Genomic DNA, 18962 nt, shown 5'->3' with positions numbered 1-18962 from the left:
TTACATATATGTTTACAACACATTTATATTTACAATATATTATATATATAGCAATACATATTGTAACACATAATATATACATTTATAATACAATGTTTTATATATATATAGCATTACATATTATAAATTCATATACAAACCCATATATAGTATATATGAATTATATGTACTATATAGAGATTTATATATATGAAATACATAGTAGTATATATTTAGTGGGCTTCCCTGGTAGCTCAAATGGGAAACCCCCTAAATACGTATCATTTACATATACTATATATGGATTTGTATGTGAAATGTATAATATGCAATGCTATATATATTATACATAACATTGTGTTGTAAATGTATATTTTTGTTGTCGTTTGGTCACTAAATCACATCCAACTCTTTGCAATGCCATGGACTACAGCACTCTTCCCTGTCCTTCACTATTTCCCGTGGTTTGCTCGAACTCATACCCATCGAGTCAGTAATCCTATCCAACCAACTTTTTCTTTGTCACCCCCTTCTCCTCCTGCCCTCAGTCTTTCCCAGCATCAGAGTCTTTTTCAATGAGTTGGCTCTTTGCATCAGGTGGTCAAAGTACTGGAACTTCAGCTTCAGCATCAGTCCTTCCAATGAATATTCAGTTGATTTTCTTTAGGATTGACTGGTTTGATCTCCTTGCAGTCCAAGGCACTCTCAAGAGTCTTCTCCAACACCACAGTCCAAAAGCATCAATCCTTTGGCTCTCAGCCTTCCTTGTAGTCTAACTCTCTATTATGTATTTAGTACTCTATACTACTATGTATTTTGTATATAAATCTCTATATAGTAGATATAGTATTATGTGAGCGAGTGAGTGAAAGTCGCTCAGTTGTGTCTGACTCTTTGCAACTCCCTGGACTGTAAGTAGCCTGCCAGGCTTCTCTGTCCATGGAATTATCCAGGCAAAAATACTGGAGTGGGTTACAATTCCCTTCTCCAGGGGATCTTCCTGACCCAGGGATCGAACCCAGGTTTCCTGCATTGCAAGCAGACTCTTTACCATCTGAGCCACCAGGGTCTCTTCTCATAATATTATGTAAATGAAAAAATTATATGCTGTTTGTTAATTATATATAATTTTTCATACATATAATTAATTTTATAGGTAGTAAACAACATATAAATGTGAATTATTAAATTTAATACAGTTTTAACTTTTTAAATAGTAAATATCTACATATATATGTAACTTATATTAACAAAACATGGGAGGTGGGTTATTAATTTTTAGGAATGTGAAGGGGTCCTGAAATCTAAATGTTTGAGAACCACTTTTCTAACCTGTTCTCTGATGTCTTAATTTCCCAATTGGATTGGTAAGTACTTGAAGCCAAAGGTATAACTGGCACAAGAACATTTTTTGGTTTTATTCTTTTTTCTCACAGTGGTTTGTGCCTTTTTTATCAGACTTCTCACACTGTATGATAATATGCTTGTCTGTGTCAGTCTCACCACATATAATTCCTTAAGACAGACACTTTGCTTGGCTGATCTCTGCCTTTATTATCTCTTCTGGTGTCCTTTGCTTAACAGGTGCTTAGTAAGTATATGAGAAAGGCTCATGCATGCAAATAGTGATGAGCTGGGAACTAAAAAGCAAAAGTATGTCCTAATAAACCTACCAAAATTTGTATGCCCCTGTTTCCTCCAAAATAGTCATTGTGTAAGGCCCTATGTTTATTCTGATTAAGGCTACTTCCCCATATGTATTTTCATCTTGTGCTATATAATTGCCTTCATTAGAGGCCTAAACTGAGGTATATCTTTCTGCTATTGATCAATCGTTTGAGTGTAGCTCTGACTTTTGGAAATCATTAAAAGTTATTTGAAAACAAGCTTGAAGAATAAGGTGCCTATTAATGCCCTAGTTTCTTGTGTCACTTTAGGTGATTCTAACAGCATTTCCAAAATGTTAGGTAAATATGTTTTGCAATGGAATGTTCCTTTTATAATCCTCTCCATATATTTATTGAGCTTCCACTATGTGCTTTACTATTATGGTTCGCTGTGGAGTGTATTTTGATAGTGTGTCAGGGAATAAGATACAGCATCTTTAGTCTCAGCCTAAAGTCTCCTTCATGAGTCAGGAAAAATCAGGTTTAATCGCTCCTAGTTGGGGCTTACAACAAGCAGACAGAACTCTATTCTGGCAAAGTAGAAGGAGGAGGTGAAAGAAAAATCGATTGTCAGCCCCTGATCCAAACACCTGTCCCAACCACTCCTTTCACTCTCTTTTGAGTGCATCCTGCTGTTTGAGCCTCTCTCTCCATCTCCATTTGCACTTGACAATCTGCTTTGCATCTTTAACTTTGTCCATCAGCTTTCCAGATCCAAAGAAGATGAAATGAAACTAGCCAACTCGTAATATTCAGGATGTGTGTAATACAAGTATACACAATTTATTGCAAGACAGATATTTACCTCTGTCCTCAATTGATGGCTGGCTGTCTTGAAACCATCAATTTTGAGTGGAATGACCACGCCCTTAATCTGAATTTTCCCTAGAGCTAATTTTAGTAGGCCTTTTTTTGCTCACGGGCTTGTTCAATCTTATTTCAAATCCTGAGACTTCCTGGAACATCTATAGGCTCTAAAGTCACTTTAAAGCAAATGGTCAAAAAATTTTGTATCTTCCCAACTTTTAGAATAGTTTCTAAAGGTTCTGATTCGGAGCATGTAGGATAAACTAAACAAGTGTCAAAGTATAATTTTTAAAACATGACTCTCATACAAAGACTGTGCATAGTGAGCTTGTACATGGGTCAAAGAATGATTTAAGTATTAATGATAGAACTAGCAGAATGACAAAGGTAGGTCAAAGCAGGATACAGGGGAATGAAATATGTTCAGGGCAAGAAAGAATGCTGGAAACCTGAAAGATCATATACAAAATTGGTTAATGTCCTATTAGGCAATACAATCATAACTTTTGGGGTTATCTTTTCTACTAGAAAGAATTCACTTGCATCTCTACTGTACAAAACCCTCATTAATGTACCAATCTTCTACAAGGAAAGGTCTAATTTTATATACTCTGAGCCTAATCAAAAAGTAAATATTGTCAATGTTACATTTTCTAAAGCCATGCTGTTCTGTATGAAATTGCCAGTCATATGTGGTCACTGAGCACTTGTAATGTGGCTAGTCTTGTAATATGGCTAGTCTGAAAATTTACAAATGTAAAATACACACCAGAGTTTGAAGATTTACCCTATTATAAAAGCTAAAAATGGTCATATTTTTTGAAATATCAATTACATGTGGAAGTGATAGTAGTTTGGATATACTGAGTTAAGTAATATACATTATTAAAGTTAAATTTACCTGTTTCTTCTTACTTTTTTCATTGTGACTATTAGAAGGTTTAAAATTATGTGTGTGACTTACATATCCACATTTTATTTTATTGTATAACATGGTTAGAGCATTACATGAACCAGACATGGACTTGTGGAGAATTCTCTAATACAGCTTGAAAAGACATGAAGAAATATCTTTGTTTTTGACTTTTCTCAGTACTAGTTACAGGGATCTAGAGAAAGGCTATGTGTTTTTCTGCCTTCTGACCTGCACTATGTGGCCAGGAGGTTAGGAGTGAGAATTTGAGTGGCTGGCGTCTGGTTCTGGACTTTAGATTTACATACAGAGATGTGATTTGATTGATTAAACCTGAGTAGTCATATCAGAAAACTGAATCACAATAATCAAATTTACAGGTTGCTGATTTGCAAAAGCGAAGTGAAAGTGGTTCAGTCCTGGCTAACTGCGATCCCGTGGACTATACAGTCCATGGGATTCTCTAGGCCAGAATACTGGAGTGGGTAGACATTCCCTTCTCCAGGGGAATTTCCCAGCCCAGGGATCAGATTCAGGTTTCCAGCATTGAAGGTGGATTCTTCACCAGCTGAGTCACCAGGGAAGCCCAATTTGCAAAAAGTGACACCAATTTCTACAGACAGGAGGTTCAGTGACCTAGTAACCAAGTCTCTACATAGCTCTTTTCCTGCTGGTTATGCACCCTTAACTGAGTTTCAGATGAAGAGGCGGCTCACTGCACATAGAATCAGAACAAATTGCATGTTCTTGTTTTATTTTTTTTCCAAAATATATTTGTACGATGAAGGTGCTTTAGTTGTTCATACGCTTTCAATGATTTCTTACAATTCCTATCCCCAAAGTCACACTGATGGATGGCAGGTCTAAAGTGATTTTCTATGGTTGCTAATTCACCCGTCACTAATCTTATTAGATTGCTAATTCCCAGAGGACATGACCAGTAGTAGACATAGTTTCCAAATGTTGAAAGAATGTTATTCAGTGAAATCATGGGGTTATCCTTACTCTAAAAGAAGATGCCTCTTTCATTCATCACTGAACTTAATTTATCACATTTTTTGATTATCACATCCAAGACTGATGTCTTTAGTACATACTTCCATCTAGATGTAGTAGTATAGTGAACTTCAGAATAGAATACATACAGTCAGTTTTAGAGGGGATGAAAGGTGAGCTTATCAGCGAAAAGTGGCATAATAATTTATTTGTTCTAATACTTTTCCTCTATTTCCGTTTAAACTTTTGTCATTTCACGATCTCTATTTAAAATCTCTAGTTTATCTTAAAAGTCAAAAGTGTGTCTTGTCAGTTGCTTTATTTCCATCTATATCTTTGAGTTCCCAGTTAGAAAGTGTCCTGTGCCATGACATGTGTTTAGATATTGTTACTGTAAGTAATCTAGAATTTTCATGTGCTGAAATTCATTTCTTTATTACAGCATACAAAAATAAATAAATGCTTGCTTTCTTTGAAAACTGATCATCTAAATGTCCCTCACTGTTAAGTCTATTGAGGGTTATTTGTAGCCTTAAGAGGGTCTTCTTTCTTCCCTCATTATCCCTATTCTTGAGGGTCAGACCCCCCGCCTTGCACAACACAGAGGGGAACCTGAGAGCTTTTAAAAAACAGCCCAATTTCTCGCCTTTGGAGAAATGAAAAGAGTGCCCCGCCCCCATCTATGAAAAGAGGGATTTGATAGAGTTTCAATGTCTTCAAATCAAAGATTGAAGTCTCTAACCCCCCATCACTCAGGACCCCCCAAGGCTTACGAACCCCCTCCCATCCCGCTCTAACTGCTTTGGACTGGCCCCAGAATCCTGGTCCCAGTCCACAGTTCCTGTGGGTCTGTACGCAGAATTCACAGAAGACCTGTGTTACTTCCCTTGCGAAGAAACAGAATTATGGTGAAAATTTAGGTGGAAACCATTTCGTTTTTGGTCCCAAAAGAAGAGAAGCATGTGCCCAACCACCCCTGAGAAAAAGAACTTTGAGGGGCAAAGGAGCGAACAGGTAATTTAGAAGAAAAACAGAAAGTGGTCTCCGACTGCCCAGGACTTCCCTAGGAGTTGGGGGAGTTGGGGACGCCTGGACGCGTAGTGTTTGTGATTGTGAACAAAATAAACGGAGAGCACGAAGCCTGAGGCTTCTCGGATCCTTTCCTGACCAAATTCGGGTGATTTGGTGTAGGGTATTTCAATATTTTCCCCCTTTTGTGAAGTATAACAAACACAACTTGGGCGCATCGCGGCGGCTCAGAGCCTGCCAGCCAGGCGGGCGACCGGAGCACCAATCAGCGCGCGCCTGCGCTCTATATATACGGCGGCCCGGCCCAAGCGCAGCTTCATCGGCGTTTTGCCACTAGTACCCGAGTCTTAGATCTTCACCATGTCGGAGACTGCTCCTGCTGCTCCCGCTGCCGCACCTCCTGCGGAGAAGACCCCAGTCAAGAAGAAGGCTGCCAAAAAGCCGGCTGGGGCGCGCCGGAAGGCTTCCGGGCCCCCGGTGTCCGAGCTCATCACCAAGGCTGTCGCCGCTTCCAAGGAGCGCAGCGGCGTGTCTTTGGCTGCGCTCAAGAAGGCACTGGCGGCCGCCGGCTACGATGTGGAGAAGAACAACAGCCGCATCAAGCTGGGTCTCAAGAGCCTGGTGAGCAAGGGCACTCTGGTGCAGACCAAGGGCACCGGGGCTTCCGGCTCTTTCAAGCTCAACAAGAAGGCGGCCACCGGGGAGGCCAAGCCCAAGGCGAAAAAGGCGGGCGCGGCCAAGCCCAAGAAGGCTGCCGGGGCGGCTAAAAAACCCAAGAAAGCCACGGGCGCCGGCACTCCAAAGAAAGCAGCCAAGAAAACACCGAAGAAAGCGAAGAAGCCGGCTGCAGCTGCTGTGACCAAGAAAGTGGCCAAAAGCCCCAAGAAGGCTAAGGCCGCCAAACCCAAGAAGGCCGCTAAGAGCGCAGCGAAGGCGGTTAAGCCGAAGGCCGCTAAGCCCAAGGTTGCCAAGCCCAAGAAGGCTGCACCCAAGAAGAAGTAGGTTGTTAATCGTCTGCTTCTAAAACCCAAAACGGCTCTTTTCAGAGCCACCACTGATCTCAAAAAAAAGAACTGTATACTCTATCTTAAGACTGTGTATGCTTAGTCTCTCTAGACTGAAATTCAAGGGTAGGTTTGCGCGGGAGTTGCAGATGGGTGGCACTACTCGCATAGTAGAGGAGCGGTTGCTGGGAGGTTGCAGAGTTTGAGCCCACTCCAGTGCGTTGCCCCTTGGCCTGCGGTGTCTTCTGTCAATCTCCCGGTCAGCAGTTGAAAGCGCTTTCCGCAGACTTGCGTACTTGAGATTTCCGCCGGCCCCGCCCCACTCCTGTGAAGAGCAAAAACAACCACCGCTGAACTCGGCCAGTTTCTTAAGTCTTACGGGATATTCCGATTGGACTAAAAACTCATTCAAAAGTCCCGCCTCGCTCGCCGGTTGGCTCAGTCCTCCAGCCTGTGGTTTTTCACCCTGTTTTTAATTGGATGGTGAGTGTCCTCCACCCGTGGATTCTAATGTTTTGTTTTCTTTCTGTTGGGTTAGCCTATTTGCTTGATAGAGAACTGTGTCGTATTTCGGACATTCTCCATGTTTTCAGAAGTCAACTTGCTGTCGTGGGGGCGTTGGTATTCAACCCAGTCAAAAGGGTGGGTACTGACGCCGTTGCCTCGCCTTCTTAATTACTGTTTACTTTGGCAGCAAAGGAACATTTGAAAAATGCTACAGCGGTGCCAGTGATTTTTTCCACCAGAAGCAAAGCGGGACCAGGGATCTTTCTGTTCCTTGCACCTTTTAACTTTATAAGCAAATGTGTGATTGACAGCATCAAAAACAACTTTTAGTCGGCCATTTTGTCCTGGCCGGTCAGTCAAGGATCCTCTTTTTCAGGAACTTCAACATCTGAAAATCGTAGATGCTTTAAACGCCTTTTTGTTCAATCCAAATGTTCTACGCTAAGCAGTATATAGTGGTAAAGTTTTGAAATGTTTATATGGGACGGGGTGGCGTTTTTAATAAAGGACTTTTGTTTTCATTAACAGCGTTGTATGTGGATTCTTTCATTTTCATGGCCGTTCTCCCGGGTAGAGAATTTCTCAAAAGACCGTTTACCGGGGCAGGGGCTTCTGCAGACCTGCAAAAGTTGATTCTCTTGTTTTTCTTTAAACCTCTTGTGAATGCCCTTTTGTGGTGTAAATTTATTGGGTTTACATACAGTTGATCCTAACACTGGACGTTTCCTGCAACTATATTTGCATAAATGAAAGACGTTCTTTACTTTCAAATAAAACATATTCATCAAAAACAAATATATTCTCTAATAAGGCTGGAAGGAAAGTTCATTTACAGAGAGCTAAGTCACTAAAAACCTCTCATTTTACCTAGTCTTTAGATAATCTTCAACAGTTTCCTCAGTTTTATCCAAGTTCTTAAATTATGTTCTCTTCCTTCACAGTGGTTTACATAGTTGACTGACTGGGGTCTAAAAACCCATTCATTTGAATCTAAAAATTAGCTAGTTTAACAAAAAGTTGTCACAATTTGGCTTATAAAACCTAAACTTTAACATTATTAATATTTTCAATATTCACTTATAGAATATTGAGAACAGTATTGATATACTTAAATAATTGGCCAAAATGACTGATTAGCCAGAAATGGCCATGAATACTGCATAAACTGCTGACTGACAATTGAAAATTCATGAAATCATGTATGCTAAAAATGTAACAGAAATTAAAGGCTCCTTGTAAAGCATTATTCTATTTTTTTCTGTACATACTCAGTGCTTTCATGGCTGAAAAAAATATTTTACTTCCTCTGGGCAATGCTCTAGGTATCATATTTTCTATACTTGGGGGAGATATAAAAGGTAACTTTGTGTTTCAAATCCATGCCAAAGAGAAACAGGCCCAGTATTAGATATGATTACATCATTAAAGAATTTCAGAAGGGAACAGGGATTTAGGGCACAGTGGTAACAGCAATGGTGTTTTGAGGTAGCTTTTTTTTTTTTTTTCTCCTTTTGACATGCCATAAGGCAAATGGAATCTTAGTTCCCTAACCATGAATCAAACCCATGGGACCCTGTAGAGAGTACAGAGTCTTAACCACAAGACTGGCAGGGAAGTCTCAATATCTGGCATGTCTTGAGCACTAATTTACAAGATGCCAAGCACTGTTGCTGAGCACTCTTCATTTATTTTCAAACACATTCTTGCCACAGTGCTTTGAGGTAGGTGCCATTATTACTGAGGCTTGGTCACATTAAGGACATAACTATTTACTTTCTGATCAGTAAACCAGTATAATAACCCTCCATGAAGAGTGCTGTTCCTCAGAAATATGGTAAGAGCCACATATGTCTTAAAAATTTTTCTGGTAGCCATGTTTTAAAAAAGTAAAACAAGTAAATTCATTTCAATAATATTTAACCCACTAAAATAAAAATATTTCAACAATAATCTAAGGTAAAAATATTAGGAGATTTTTAAATTCTATTTTTCATACTAATTCTTTGAAATATGGCATGTGTTTTACACTTCAGCTCATCTCAATTTAGACTAGTCACAGTTTTCATGTGCTTAATAGCCACAAATGGCTAATGGTTACTGTTTTGAACAATATAGCTCTATAGTAAATACTGAAAGGAAGACACAAGAGAATATTTACTCTGGAGTAGAATTTAGACATTTCCAAGGAAATAATTATGCTGACCTTGTCCTGAAGTCTAAGACTAAAGATCATAAAGTACACTCGGTTATCCCTAGGACCTGATGATTCTTCTGGTCATCCTGCCCACCGCATCTCATACCAGGCTTCTGACCACAGGAATCTGATAACAGATTTTAGCAAAAGCCAGGCCACGCAGGCCCTCCCTGTTCATCCTGAGGCAGCCCAATCTCCAAGAGTTTCTGTTGAGGAGGAAACTAGGTCTGATCATCCATTTCTGGATAATCTATCTTATCGATCAAAAATATTTAGTTTGGGTTTGGCGTTGAGACTTCCTGGCAACGATAACTTCCTCCTCTGTTAAATAGATACAGTGAGAGAACTTGCCTTTCAGTGTTGTAGCAAGTGTTATATACAATAATTTAGGTCAATTAGATCATGCAGTACTTGATCCATGGAAAACTATCAGTGTTAGTTATTAGACTGATTCTTCCAACGAATCCATGGTTTTATTTTTCCCCTTGCAAAGGAACCTCTCTAAAGGTGGTGATATTCAGTACAGAGTGGATCAGTAACACCTATAAAGTTGTCCCAGCAAACTTACCTGGACTGAAAGTGTTCCCATTGCTCAGACTTGACTTTAAATACTCTCAATGAAGTTTCTCCTCCTGGTATATTTCTTTGACAATGGTACCATCATCCAAAGTATCATGCAAAGCAGTGCTCTATCCCAGATTACTGAGACTCATCCAAGACCAGTGATTCTCAACAGGGTACTCTGCTGAGGTATGGTAGTAGTCAGTAAGGTAGGTAAGGTAGTAGGAGGAGGGCAGGGAAGGCCATATGTAATTTGGAAAAGCATAGCCAGTGCTGAGAGGCAGATTTACCCTGAAGATAGGAAACTCAAGTGTCAAGATTCTGTATTTCCAAGGCCCTGGAAGGGGCCCCTGGGATATAGTCTGTTCACTTGCTCTCATTTAAAGAAATTCTTTTAAATGTTGGCATGTTTTAATTAAGGCTGGTTAAAACCTTTATTTCCACTCAGTGTTCTCTTCTGTTACAATTCACCTTTGTCTGATTATGTTGGGATATTGATGAGAATATTTAGGATTTGAGAACATTTACTGAATCTAAGTTTTGTTTGGGGTTAATGAAATATATAAAGTGATGTGTAGATTTGTTCACATAAAGTTCACTTGATGCTAGCCAGTCTGATCTAAGAATGTCTTCAGGGCATACTACTTATCACTGACAAAAAGTGAAAAGTGAAATTGTTAGTCATTCAGCCGTGTCTGACTGTTTGCTACCCTATGGACTTTAGTCCCCCAGGTTCCTCTGTCCTTGGAGATTCTGTAGGAAAGAGTACTGGAGTGGATTGCCATGCCCTTCTCCAGGGGATCTTCCTGACCCAGAGATAGAACCCAGGTCTCCTGCATTATAGGTAGATTCTTTACCATCTGAGCCACGGACAAACTCACCTAAATTATTGGTAAGAAATTGGACTACATGTCATTTATCCGTGTGCACAATAATGGGAGTGAGTACATAGTGGAGAATTGAGATGTGAAATGTATAAAGTAGAAGCTAGTCTTTGAAGAATTCTTCCAAGTTTGAAAACTCACATATGAAAATTTGACAGAGGATTTTCCAAATTTGAAAACGAGCCTTAAAGCGCTACTTGACATTACTTGTAGTGCTTTGAAGCTGAAATTCTTCTCTAAGTTATCAAGAGGATAAAACAAATTGTGATCAATCATCTTAAGCGAATACTGAATTCTCTTCCCACTGTTGACTTAATATACTCTACAGAAAATATTGGAACATTTTCCCTTAAAGATGGAACCAGAGTAGACAGTCAAAAATATAGACAATGCATTATAGTCTTGTATTCTATTTAACAAATGTGGCATTTTCCTGAGTTTTGTGCCAGCTACGGTTCTTTTTAAGTTTTCTCATCTACTTTGTAACTCTATATATATAGAGTCACGTTGTATCACCAGCAGGCCTCAGCAATCGGCCCATTCCATTGGGTACATTATAGCTATATATGTCAATATTTGAAGTGAATATTTAAATGAGACTTTAAAACTTCGTTAGCAGTGACAATTCTCTAGACAACTCAATAGCTTTTGTGAACCTTAACTTCTATGCTTTCTATCTTTTCGTAGTTTCTAATTCCTAACTGACAGTGTTACAGTTACTTTAGGTGAAATTGTGGGTGGCTCTAAAAAGAGCCTTTTTTAAGTACAGAGAAGACAACTTTATGCCCTCTCCCCGCGGATGCGGCGGGCAAGCTGGATGTCCTTGGGCATGATGGTGACGCGCTTGGCGTGGATGGCACACAGGTTGGTGTCCTCGAAGAGCCCCACCAGGTAGGCCTCGCACGCCTCCTGCAGCGCCATCACGGCCGAGCTCTGGAAGCGCAGGTCGGTCTTGAAGTCCTGCGCGATCTCGCGCACCAGCCGCTGGAACGGCAGCTTGCGGATCAGCAGCTCTGTAGACTTCTGATAACGGCGGATCTCGCGCAGAGCTACCGTGCCGGGCCGGTAGCGGTGCGGCTTCTTCACGCCGCCGGTGGCCGGCGCGCTCTTGCGGGCCGCCTTAGTGGCCAGCTGCTTGCGCGGCGCCTTGCCGCCGGTGGACTTGCGAGCCGTCTGCTTAGTGCGAGCCATTACGAGTGATCACAAACCAAAGGTCTGCTACAAGCGAAGCTAGTTGCCTTTAAATATAGTTGGAAGCATACTGATTGGTCTCGAAATTTTTCAAAAGTACCGCGCGATAAAATCATTGGCTAAAAAGTGACCGGAAGAGACCGGTTAATTACGAGAGAATCTGATTGGATGAATTACTTATACACGTATTTTCTATGCCTTTTTTTAATCTAGGCGATCCGAAGGAATTTCTTAAATTGTTTCCTCTTATTGCCAACTTTAACGTACATAACGAACCATTTAGACACTATGTTAACTTTTGATTCAGTATACGAGTGGAACCTAATATTCTTAATTCTTGACACGTTCTCAAGTTTGTCAGTATTTCTGGTCCAATCCTAAATTGAGTACAATTGTCCTTTCTCCCCCAGTTGGGTTAGCTTTAAATCTACACCTACCAGGACTACCACTTTCTAACTTTGGTCATCAGATCTCCCCTAATTCCGAGTTTATATTCTGTAAAACTACATGCCAGGGTCCCTGGGTGGATGATTTTAAAAAATCACATGCATGCAAAGGTGGAATTGACGACATATATACACTAGATCCTGATAAACTCCAATCGGAAAAAAATTTTAAAATTTTGAAAGCAAAGGCAAGAGCAAATAATCTTGGCAAGAGTAATTTCTTTGGTTTTTGTTACCTCAAGGTTAAATACTGCTCTCGTTTCCTTTCTCTTTATAAAGACCCTTGTGGATTATTACAAAGGTTTCACCAGCTATGACCTAAAACAATGCTTGTGGGAACTTTTCCGGAGTCTTTCTTTCAATGTCTCTTGTCCTTTTGCAAACAGTTAACCACACACAGCATAACGTGGCTACCAGCTTTTTTAATGAAAATGTGGATGGCTCTGAGAAGAGCCTTTAGGCAGCTTTGTTTCTTCTTTTGTCTAGGCTTTACTTCCCCTTCGCCTTGTGGTGACTCTCGGTCTTCTTTGGCAGCAACACCGCCTGGATGTTGGGCAGGACGCCGCCCTGCGCGATGGTGACTTTGCCCAGCAGTTTGTTGAGCTCCTCGTCATTGCGAATAGCCAACTGCAGGTGACGCGGGATGATACGGGTCTTCTTGTTGTCCCGGGCCGCATTGCCCGCCAGCTCCAGGATCTCGGCTGTTAGGTACTCCAACACCGCCGCCAAGTACACCGGAGCGCCGGCTCCAACCCGCTCCGCATAGTTGCCTTTACGGAGCAAGCGGTGGACTCGCCCAACTGGAAACTGTAAACCAGCCCGGGAAGACCGAGTTTTGGCTTTAGCTCGAGTTTTGCCTCCTTGTTTACCACGTCCAGACATAGTTACTTGTAAAACTCAACAGCAAAACGTCTGAGCACAAGAAAAAAGGCTGGATGACCAATGCGTGGAAAAAAACTTTCTTTTATAGACGGTAGAGGGATGCGGCATCAAGGTTGCCTATTGGTCAAAAGTACGATGATTCTCTATCCAATAGAAAGAGAAGATGTGTATACTTTATTTGCATAAACCACTCCCTCCAGACATTAGTGAAACTGTACTGATCTTACCCAATCAAAAGTGAGAATTCTCGATTCCTCATTTGCATTGGGGCACTATAAATAAATAGTCTTTGAACTTAGGCTACTTATCTTAGTTGTGGAGGCTACCGCCTAACATTTTTAAGACAAAAACAATGCCTGAGCCATCTAAATCTGCTCCGGCTCCTAAGAAAGGTTCTAAGAAAGCTATCACTAAGGCGCAGAAGAAAGATGGCAAAAAACGCAAGCGAAGTCGTAAAGAGAGCTACTCTATTTATGTGTACAAGGTTCTGAAGCAGGTCCATCCAGATACTGGCATCTCATCTAAGGCCATGGGCATCATGAATTCCTTCGTGAACGACATTTTTGAGCGCATCGCGGGCGAGGCGTCACGCCTGGCGCATTACAATAAGCGCTCGACTATCACATCCAGGGAGATCCAGACGGCCGTGCGCCTGTTGCTACCCGGGGAGCTGGCCAAGCATGCTGTCTCTGAGGGGACGAAGGCGGTTACCAAATACACCAGCTCCAAATGAGTGCCTGCATAGGCACTTAATCCAAAGGCTCTTTTCAGAGCCACCCACTTTATCGAAGAAGGACTGTAATTGCCGTTTTTTGGGGGGGTAAATGCAATTCTGTCCTACTGGCTAGATTTAAACATCACCTCTAGTGGGGTTAATAGTTGAAGCAATTTTGGAGCTAGAACCGCTAGTTACTTGAAAGGTTTCTTGGCATTAAAGAGACATTCCTCAAAAGCACATCCTCCCGTTTCCCATGGACTAAACATCCAGATGCTTGGAAATGCTCACTCTTTTCCGCGGGACCTCTTAAAATTTTTGATGGCGATTAGAATTTTGCTCCGGGGTAAGGAAGTGGTTGGGGGATTTCAGAGTGCCGATCCTCAGGCATCCTTAGGCAGGTTGCCTTTTCAGGATAGGTTGCGGGGAAGGTAAGTCAATGAGGTTTTCTCCCTGAGCTTGAACTCACCCTGGTATTGGGGAAACTAAGCAAAATCAACTGTCGTTTCTTTAGTAAGCCGCGGACTCTTACAGGGTGTTAACTCAACCTTGCACCTCAAAATTGCACATGAGTGAAATGAAATTTTCTAATTTCTCATTATAATTATTTAGTGATGGAAACAGTCAGTGTAAAGCCGTTTCCATTTTTCTGCATTCCTGATATCTGGGTTCCAGTTTCCTGGGTAATTTACCTTCCTGGGATGGCACTAGAAGGGATTGAAAGTGTGGCACTCCCAACTCACGGGGGGGGATGGTTTGAATTTACTGCCCCCTTCCCCCCCCCCTCCAAATCTGGTGTCACCTCATTTGCAGATTAGGAGGGCCCCAGGTGGAGAGGAAGCTGTGCTAATTTCTCTTGGGAAAATTTTCAAAAGAAAACCTACTCCAAAAATAATCCTGACAGGAAGGGCCTTGGGTGTGGAAAAGGAGTCAGTGGGGCTGGATGAGGGGAAGAGCCATGAAAAGTCAGCGGTTGACTGCATATTAAAAAGGTGGGGGAAAGTCTTTTCCTTTGGTTTATGAGCACCATATTCAGGTGACATACATCAGTGTGTTTGGATAAGGAGATTAAAAACATGAAGTAGAATTTCTCAAAAAGACCACTTTTAAACTTTAAAAGTTAAATGAGCTTTTCCCAGATCCCACACAAATTCAGTTGACTGCTACATAAGAAGACTTTCCTGTCTCAGCATACACAAAACAGTTGTGAAACAGAAGCTTAGAAGTTACAATTCTTGGTTTTTAGTTGTAACCCCCTCGCCTCATTTCTGGGGAAAAAAGAAAAAAAGATTGTACTCAAGCTGCAGTTTAAGAACTGCTCTCTGGAGGGATGAGATCCTGGTGGCAATATAAACTCAGCCTCTTCAAAATTACCTCCTGGTGTAGAACTTCTTAACATTTGCCTGCTCACTTGCTTCCATCTTCCTGCTCCTTCTTCCCTCCTTTCTTCCTAATAATTGATATTTTACAGAACTATATACAGTCAGCAAAAACAAGACTGGGAGGTGACTGTGGCTCAGATCATGAACTCCTTATTGCCAAATTCAGACTTAAATTGAAGACAGTAGGGAAAACCACTAGACTGTTCAGGTATGACCTAAATCAAATCCTTTATGATTATTCAGTGGAAGTGAGAAATAGTTAAGGGACTAGATCTGATAGACAGAGTGCCTGATGAATTATGGATGGAGGCTCGTTACATTGTACAGGAGACAGGGAACAAGACCATCTCCAAGAAAAAGAAATGCAAAAAAGCAAAATGGCTGTCCGAGGAGGGCTTACAAATAGCTGTGAAAAGAAAAGAAGCAAAAAGCAAAGGAGAAAAGGAAAAATATACCCATTTGAATGCAGAGTTCCAAAGAATAGGAAGGAGAGATAAGAAAGCCTTCCTCAGTGATCAGTGCAAAGAAATAGAGGAAAATAATAGAATGGGAAAGACTAGAGAGCTCTTAAAGATAATTAGAGATACTAAGGGAACATTTCATGCAAAGATGGGCTCAATAAAGGACAGAAATGGTATGGACCTAACAGAAGCAGAAGATATTAAGAAGAGGTGGCAAGAATACACAGAAGAACTGTACAAAAAAGATATTCACGACCCAGATAATCATGATGGTGTGATCACTCACCTAGAGCCAGACATCCTGGAATGTGAAGTCAAGTGGGCTTTAGGAAGCATCACTACAAACAAAGTTAGTGGAGGTGATGGAATTTCAGATGAGCTATTTCAAATCCTAAAAGATGATACTGTGAAAGTGCTGCATGCAGTATGCCAGTAAATTTGGAAAATTCAACAGTGGCCACAGGACTGGAAAAGGTCGGTTTTCACTCCAATCCCAAAGAAAGGCAATGCTAAAGAATGCTCAAACTATCGCACAATTGCACTCATCTCACACACTAGCAAAGTAATGCTCAACATTCTCCAAGCCAAGCTTCAGCAATACATGAACGGTGAACTTCTAGATGTTCAAGCTGGATTCAGAAAAGGCAGAGAACCAGAGGTGAAATTGCCAACATCCGCTGGATCATCAAAAAAGCAAGAGTTCCAGAAAAACATCTACTTCTGCTTTATTGACTATGTTTGACTGTATGGATCACAATAAACTGGAAAACTCTGAAAGAGATGGGAATACCAGACCACCTGACCTGCCTCTTGAGAAACCTGTATGCAGGTCAGGAAACAACAGTTAGAACTGGACATGGAACAACAGACTGGTTCCAAATAGGAAAAGGAGTATGTCAAGACTGTATATTGTCCCCATGCTTATTTAACTTATATGCAGAGTATATCATGAGAAGTGCTGGGCTGGATGAAGCACAAGCTGGAATCAAGATTGCTGGGAGAAATATTAATAACCTCAGATATGCAGATGACATCACCCTTATGGCAGAAAGTGAAGAACTAAAGAGCATCTTGATGAATGTGAAAGAGGAGAGTGAAAAAGTTGGCTTAAAACTCAACATTCAGAAAACTAAGATCATGGCATCTGGTCCCATCACTTCATGGCAAATAGATGGAGAAACAATGGAAACAGTGGCTGACTTTATTTTGGGGGGGGCTCCAAAATCACTGCAGATGGTGATTGCAGCCATGAAATTAAAAGACACTTACTCCTTGGAAGGAAAAGCATATTGAAAAGCAGAGACACTACTTTGTCAACAAAGGTCTGTCTAGTCAAGGCTATGGTTTCTTCAGTAGTCATGTATGGATGTGAGAGTTGGACTATAAAGAAAGCTGAAAGCAGAAGAATTGATGCTTTATAACTGTGGTGTTGGAGAAGACTCTTGAGAGTCCCTTGGACTGCAAGGAGATTCAACCAGTCCATCCTAAAGGAGATTGGTTCTGGGTGTTCACTGGAAGGACTGATGTTGAAGCTGAAACTCCAATATTTTGGCCACCTGATGCGAAGAGCTGACTCATTTGAAAAGACCCTGATGCTGGGAAAGATTGAGGGCAGGAGAAGGGGATGAGAGAGGATGAGATGGTTGTATGGCATCACCGACTCAACGGATATGAGTTTGTGTAAACTCCAGGGTGTTAGTGATGGTCAGGGAGGCCTGGCGTGCTGCAGTCCATGGGGTCCCAGAGAGTTGGAAACGACTGAGCAACTGAACTGAACCGATATCCTTAAATGAAAGCCCAAACCAAATCTGGGCCTCCTAATCTCAAAGGTAGGCCCTTTTGACATCTGTACAAATAAATACGTGGCTGATCTTTAACAAGCAAAAAAAATAAGTTACATGACTGGACTTCAGGCTAGCCTTCAAAACTATAGTAGAGGAATGATGAGAAGGCAAAAGTAAAGTTAATACATCTCCCCAGTTAATTCTGATGAGCTACCAACTTTACTTATTAATGTGTGACAGGGAAGAGGCAAAGTCTTCCACCATGCTGGAACTGTGACTTTAACCTTTGCTTTTGTGGCTTTTGTTTTCAGAATCACTAAAAGGATGCTGTCTATAGCTGTAAGCAGACCCGTTTGAGGAAGGTAGTTATCACCCTAGGTAACTACAATATAATCTGAACTAGGACTGTAGACATGGCCAATTGTTAATTAAAATTCTTTTCTGGGTCTCACTCTTTCTGTTTGGTCCAGCAAACATTTGTTTACAAAACATTTGCCTTTTTTCTTTTCACTGTGAATTGCCTTCCTGCCTTTTGAAGTCCCAAGCGCCTAACCCCTAATCTGAGATGGCATAGCAAGCCTCAACTGTGTAACTTGTCCTTGGGTCTAATTTTTATTTTATCCAACCCCCAAATGAAACTAAATTGGACTTTTCCCTGTTAATCAGTCTCATACCAGTTTAATTCTTAGATCAGCTTGAAGAACCTAGAAGGATAGAGGAAACTTTTTTCCTACCCAAGGACCACAAGGGCACACGATGTCATCATCTAGAACACAGATACTTAACACTGCTCAGCAAATATATGTGAATAAATGCTGAATGTCTTAAATTCTCTTGATCCTTCTGATTAACAGTGATTTTTCTTCTCCCTGGGCTCTTATAATATTAATTGTTTAAAACCTTCAGTTTTAGATGCAGACTATGCTCTACTATTTAAACTTCAGGTGTACAACCCCCCTGCCTCCTCTCCTCTGTACTTTTCAAAATAGTATGAAGTCTTTGAGGTAGCATCTATCTTTTTACAACTCATTTCAGACACTGGGCCAGTGTTACTGATGTGTATTGCTGTTGTCCGTGGTGAAGATAATAAATAATAAAAAAGAAATGAACATTGCTGAGAAAAAGTCATAGGAGTCAGAAGACTTGAGAGAAGGTAAAAAAGAAACTCTTCTTGGTTGCCTGGATCAAAACATAGTTCTCTGACAGAATTGGTTTAGGAGCAATTTTTTCCTAACCAGGTTCCTGTTCCTTTTACCATCTTGCTTAGGAGTTAGTAGACTTATAGGCTCAAGTCCTCAAAAATTCCTGAAATGATAGTCCACATCCATCTGGGCTCCATCTATTTCTATTTCAATGACCATTATAAGAAAAAAATGGCAAGATTTCATTTGGCAACTTCTCAATTTTAGGTTCCTGGACATGAAAGCTTAAGACCAAAGACTCTGTTCTAATATTAATATAGTGTCTTCCAGTATATACTGTAATCTCATTTTGAGTATTTATATGCTATGGGAGTTGTTTGTTCTCTCATTTTTTAGGAGTCTGGAGACTTATGTGCGG

At 40.9% G+C, this 18962-nt stretch overlaps 4 protein-coding genes across 4 annotated transcripts; 2 read left to right on the top strand and 2 right to left on the bottom strand.

The window, feature by feature from the left end:
- The first annotated feature begins 5706 nt into the window (after nucleotides 1-5706).
- H1-2 (H1.2 linker histone, cluster member) lies at nucleotides 5707-7425 on the top strand. The gene has a single exon (XM_020886633.2). It carries the CDS (start codon nucleotides 5752-5754, stop codon nucleotides 6391-6393), a length of 642 nt encoding a protein of 213 aa, XP_020742292.2. The 5' UTR covers nucleotides 5707-5751; the 3' UTR covers nucleotides 6394-7425.
- Nucleotides 7426-11082: 3657 nt separating this feature from the next.
- H3C3 (H3 clustered histone 3) lies at nucleotides 11083-12494 on the bottom strand. Its single transcript, XM_070456264.1, has one exon. It carries the CDS (start codon nucleotides 11730-11732, stop codon nucleotides 11322-11324), a length of 411 nt encoding a protein of 136 aa, XP_070312365.1. The 5' UTR covers nucleotides 11733-12494; the 3' UTR covers nucleotides 11083-11321.
- Nucleotides 12495-12585: 91 nt separating this feature from the next.
- Nucleotides 12586-13132, bottom strand: LOC110132971 (histone H2A type 1-like). Its single transcript, XM_020886643.2, has one exon. The coding sequence runs from the start codon at nucleotides 13058-13060 to the stop codon at nucleotides 12668-12670; it is 393 nt and encodes a 130-aa protein (XP_020742302.1). The 5' UTR covers nucleotides 13061-13132; the 3' UTR covers nucleotides 12586-12667.
- Nucleotides 12943-13885, top strand: LOC110132973 (histone H2B type 1-B). The gene has a single exon (XM_020886645.2). It carries the CDS (start codon nucleotides 13413-13415, stop codon nucleotides 13791-13793), a length of 381 nt encoding a protein of 126 aa, XP_020742304.1. The 5' UTR covers nucleotides 12943-13412; the 3' UTR covers nucleotides 13794-13885.
- Nucleotides 13886-18962: the final 5077 nt, after the last annotated feature.

Source organism: Odocoileus virginianus, chromosome 27 (assembly GCF_023699985.2).
Source record: "Odocoileus virginianus isolate 20LAN1187 ecotype Illinois chromosome 27, Ovbor_1.2, whole genome shotgun sequence".
NCBI lineage: Eukaryota > Metazoa > Chordata > Mammalia > Artiodactyla > Cervidae > Odocoileus > Odocoileus virginianus.
The sequence above is the reverse complement of the archived record's forward strand: the minus strand, read 5'-3'. Positions and strand labels throughout refer to the sequence as shown.

Excerpts from the sequence above, each read along its gene's own strand:
- H1-2 (XM_020886633.2), top strand. The coding sequence starts at position 5,752 with ATGTCGGAGACTGCTCCTGCTGCTCCCGCTGCCGCACCTCCTGCGGAG.
- H3C3 (XM_070456264.1), bottom strand. The coding sequence starts at position 11,732 with ATGGCTCGCACTAAGCAGACGGCTCGCAAGTCCACCGGCGGCAAGGCG.
- LOC110132971 (XM_020886643.2), bottom strand. The coding sequence starts at position 13,060 with ATGTCTGGACGTGGTAAACAAGGAGGCAAAACTCGAGCTAAAGCCAAA.
- LOC110132973 (XM_020886645.2), top strand. The coding sequence starts at position 13,413 with ATGCCTGAGCCATCTAAATCTGCTCCGGCTCCTAAGAAAGGTTCTAAG.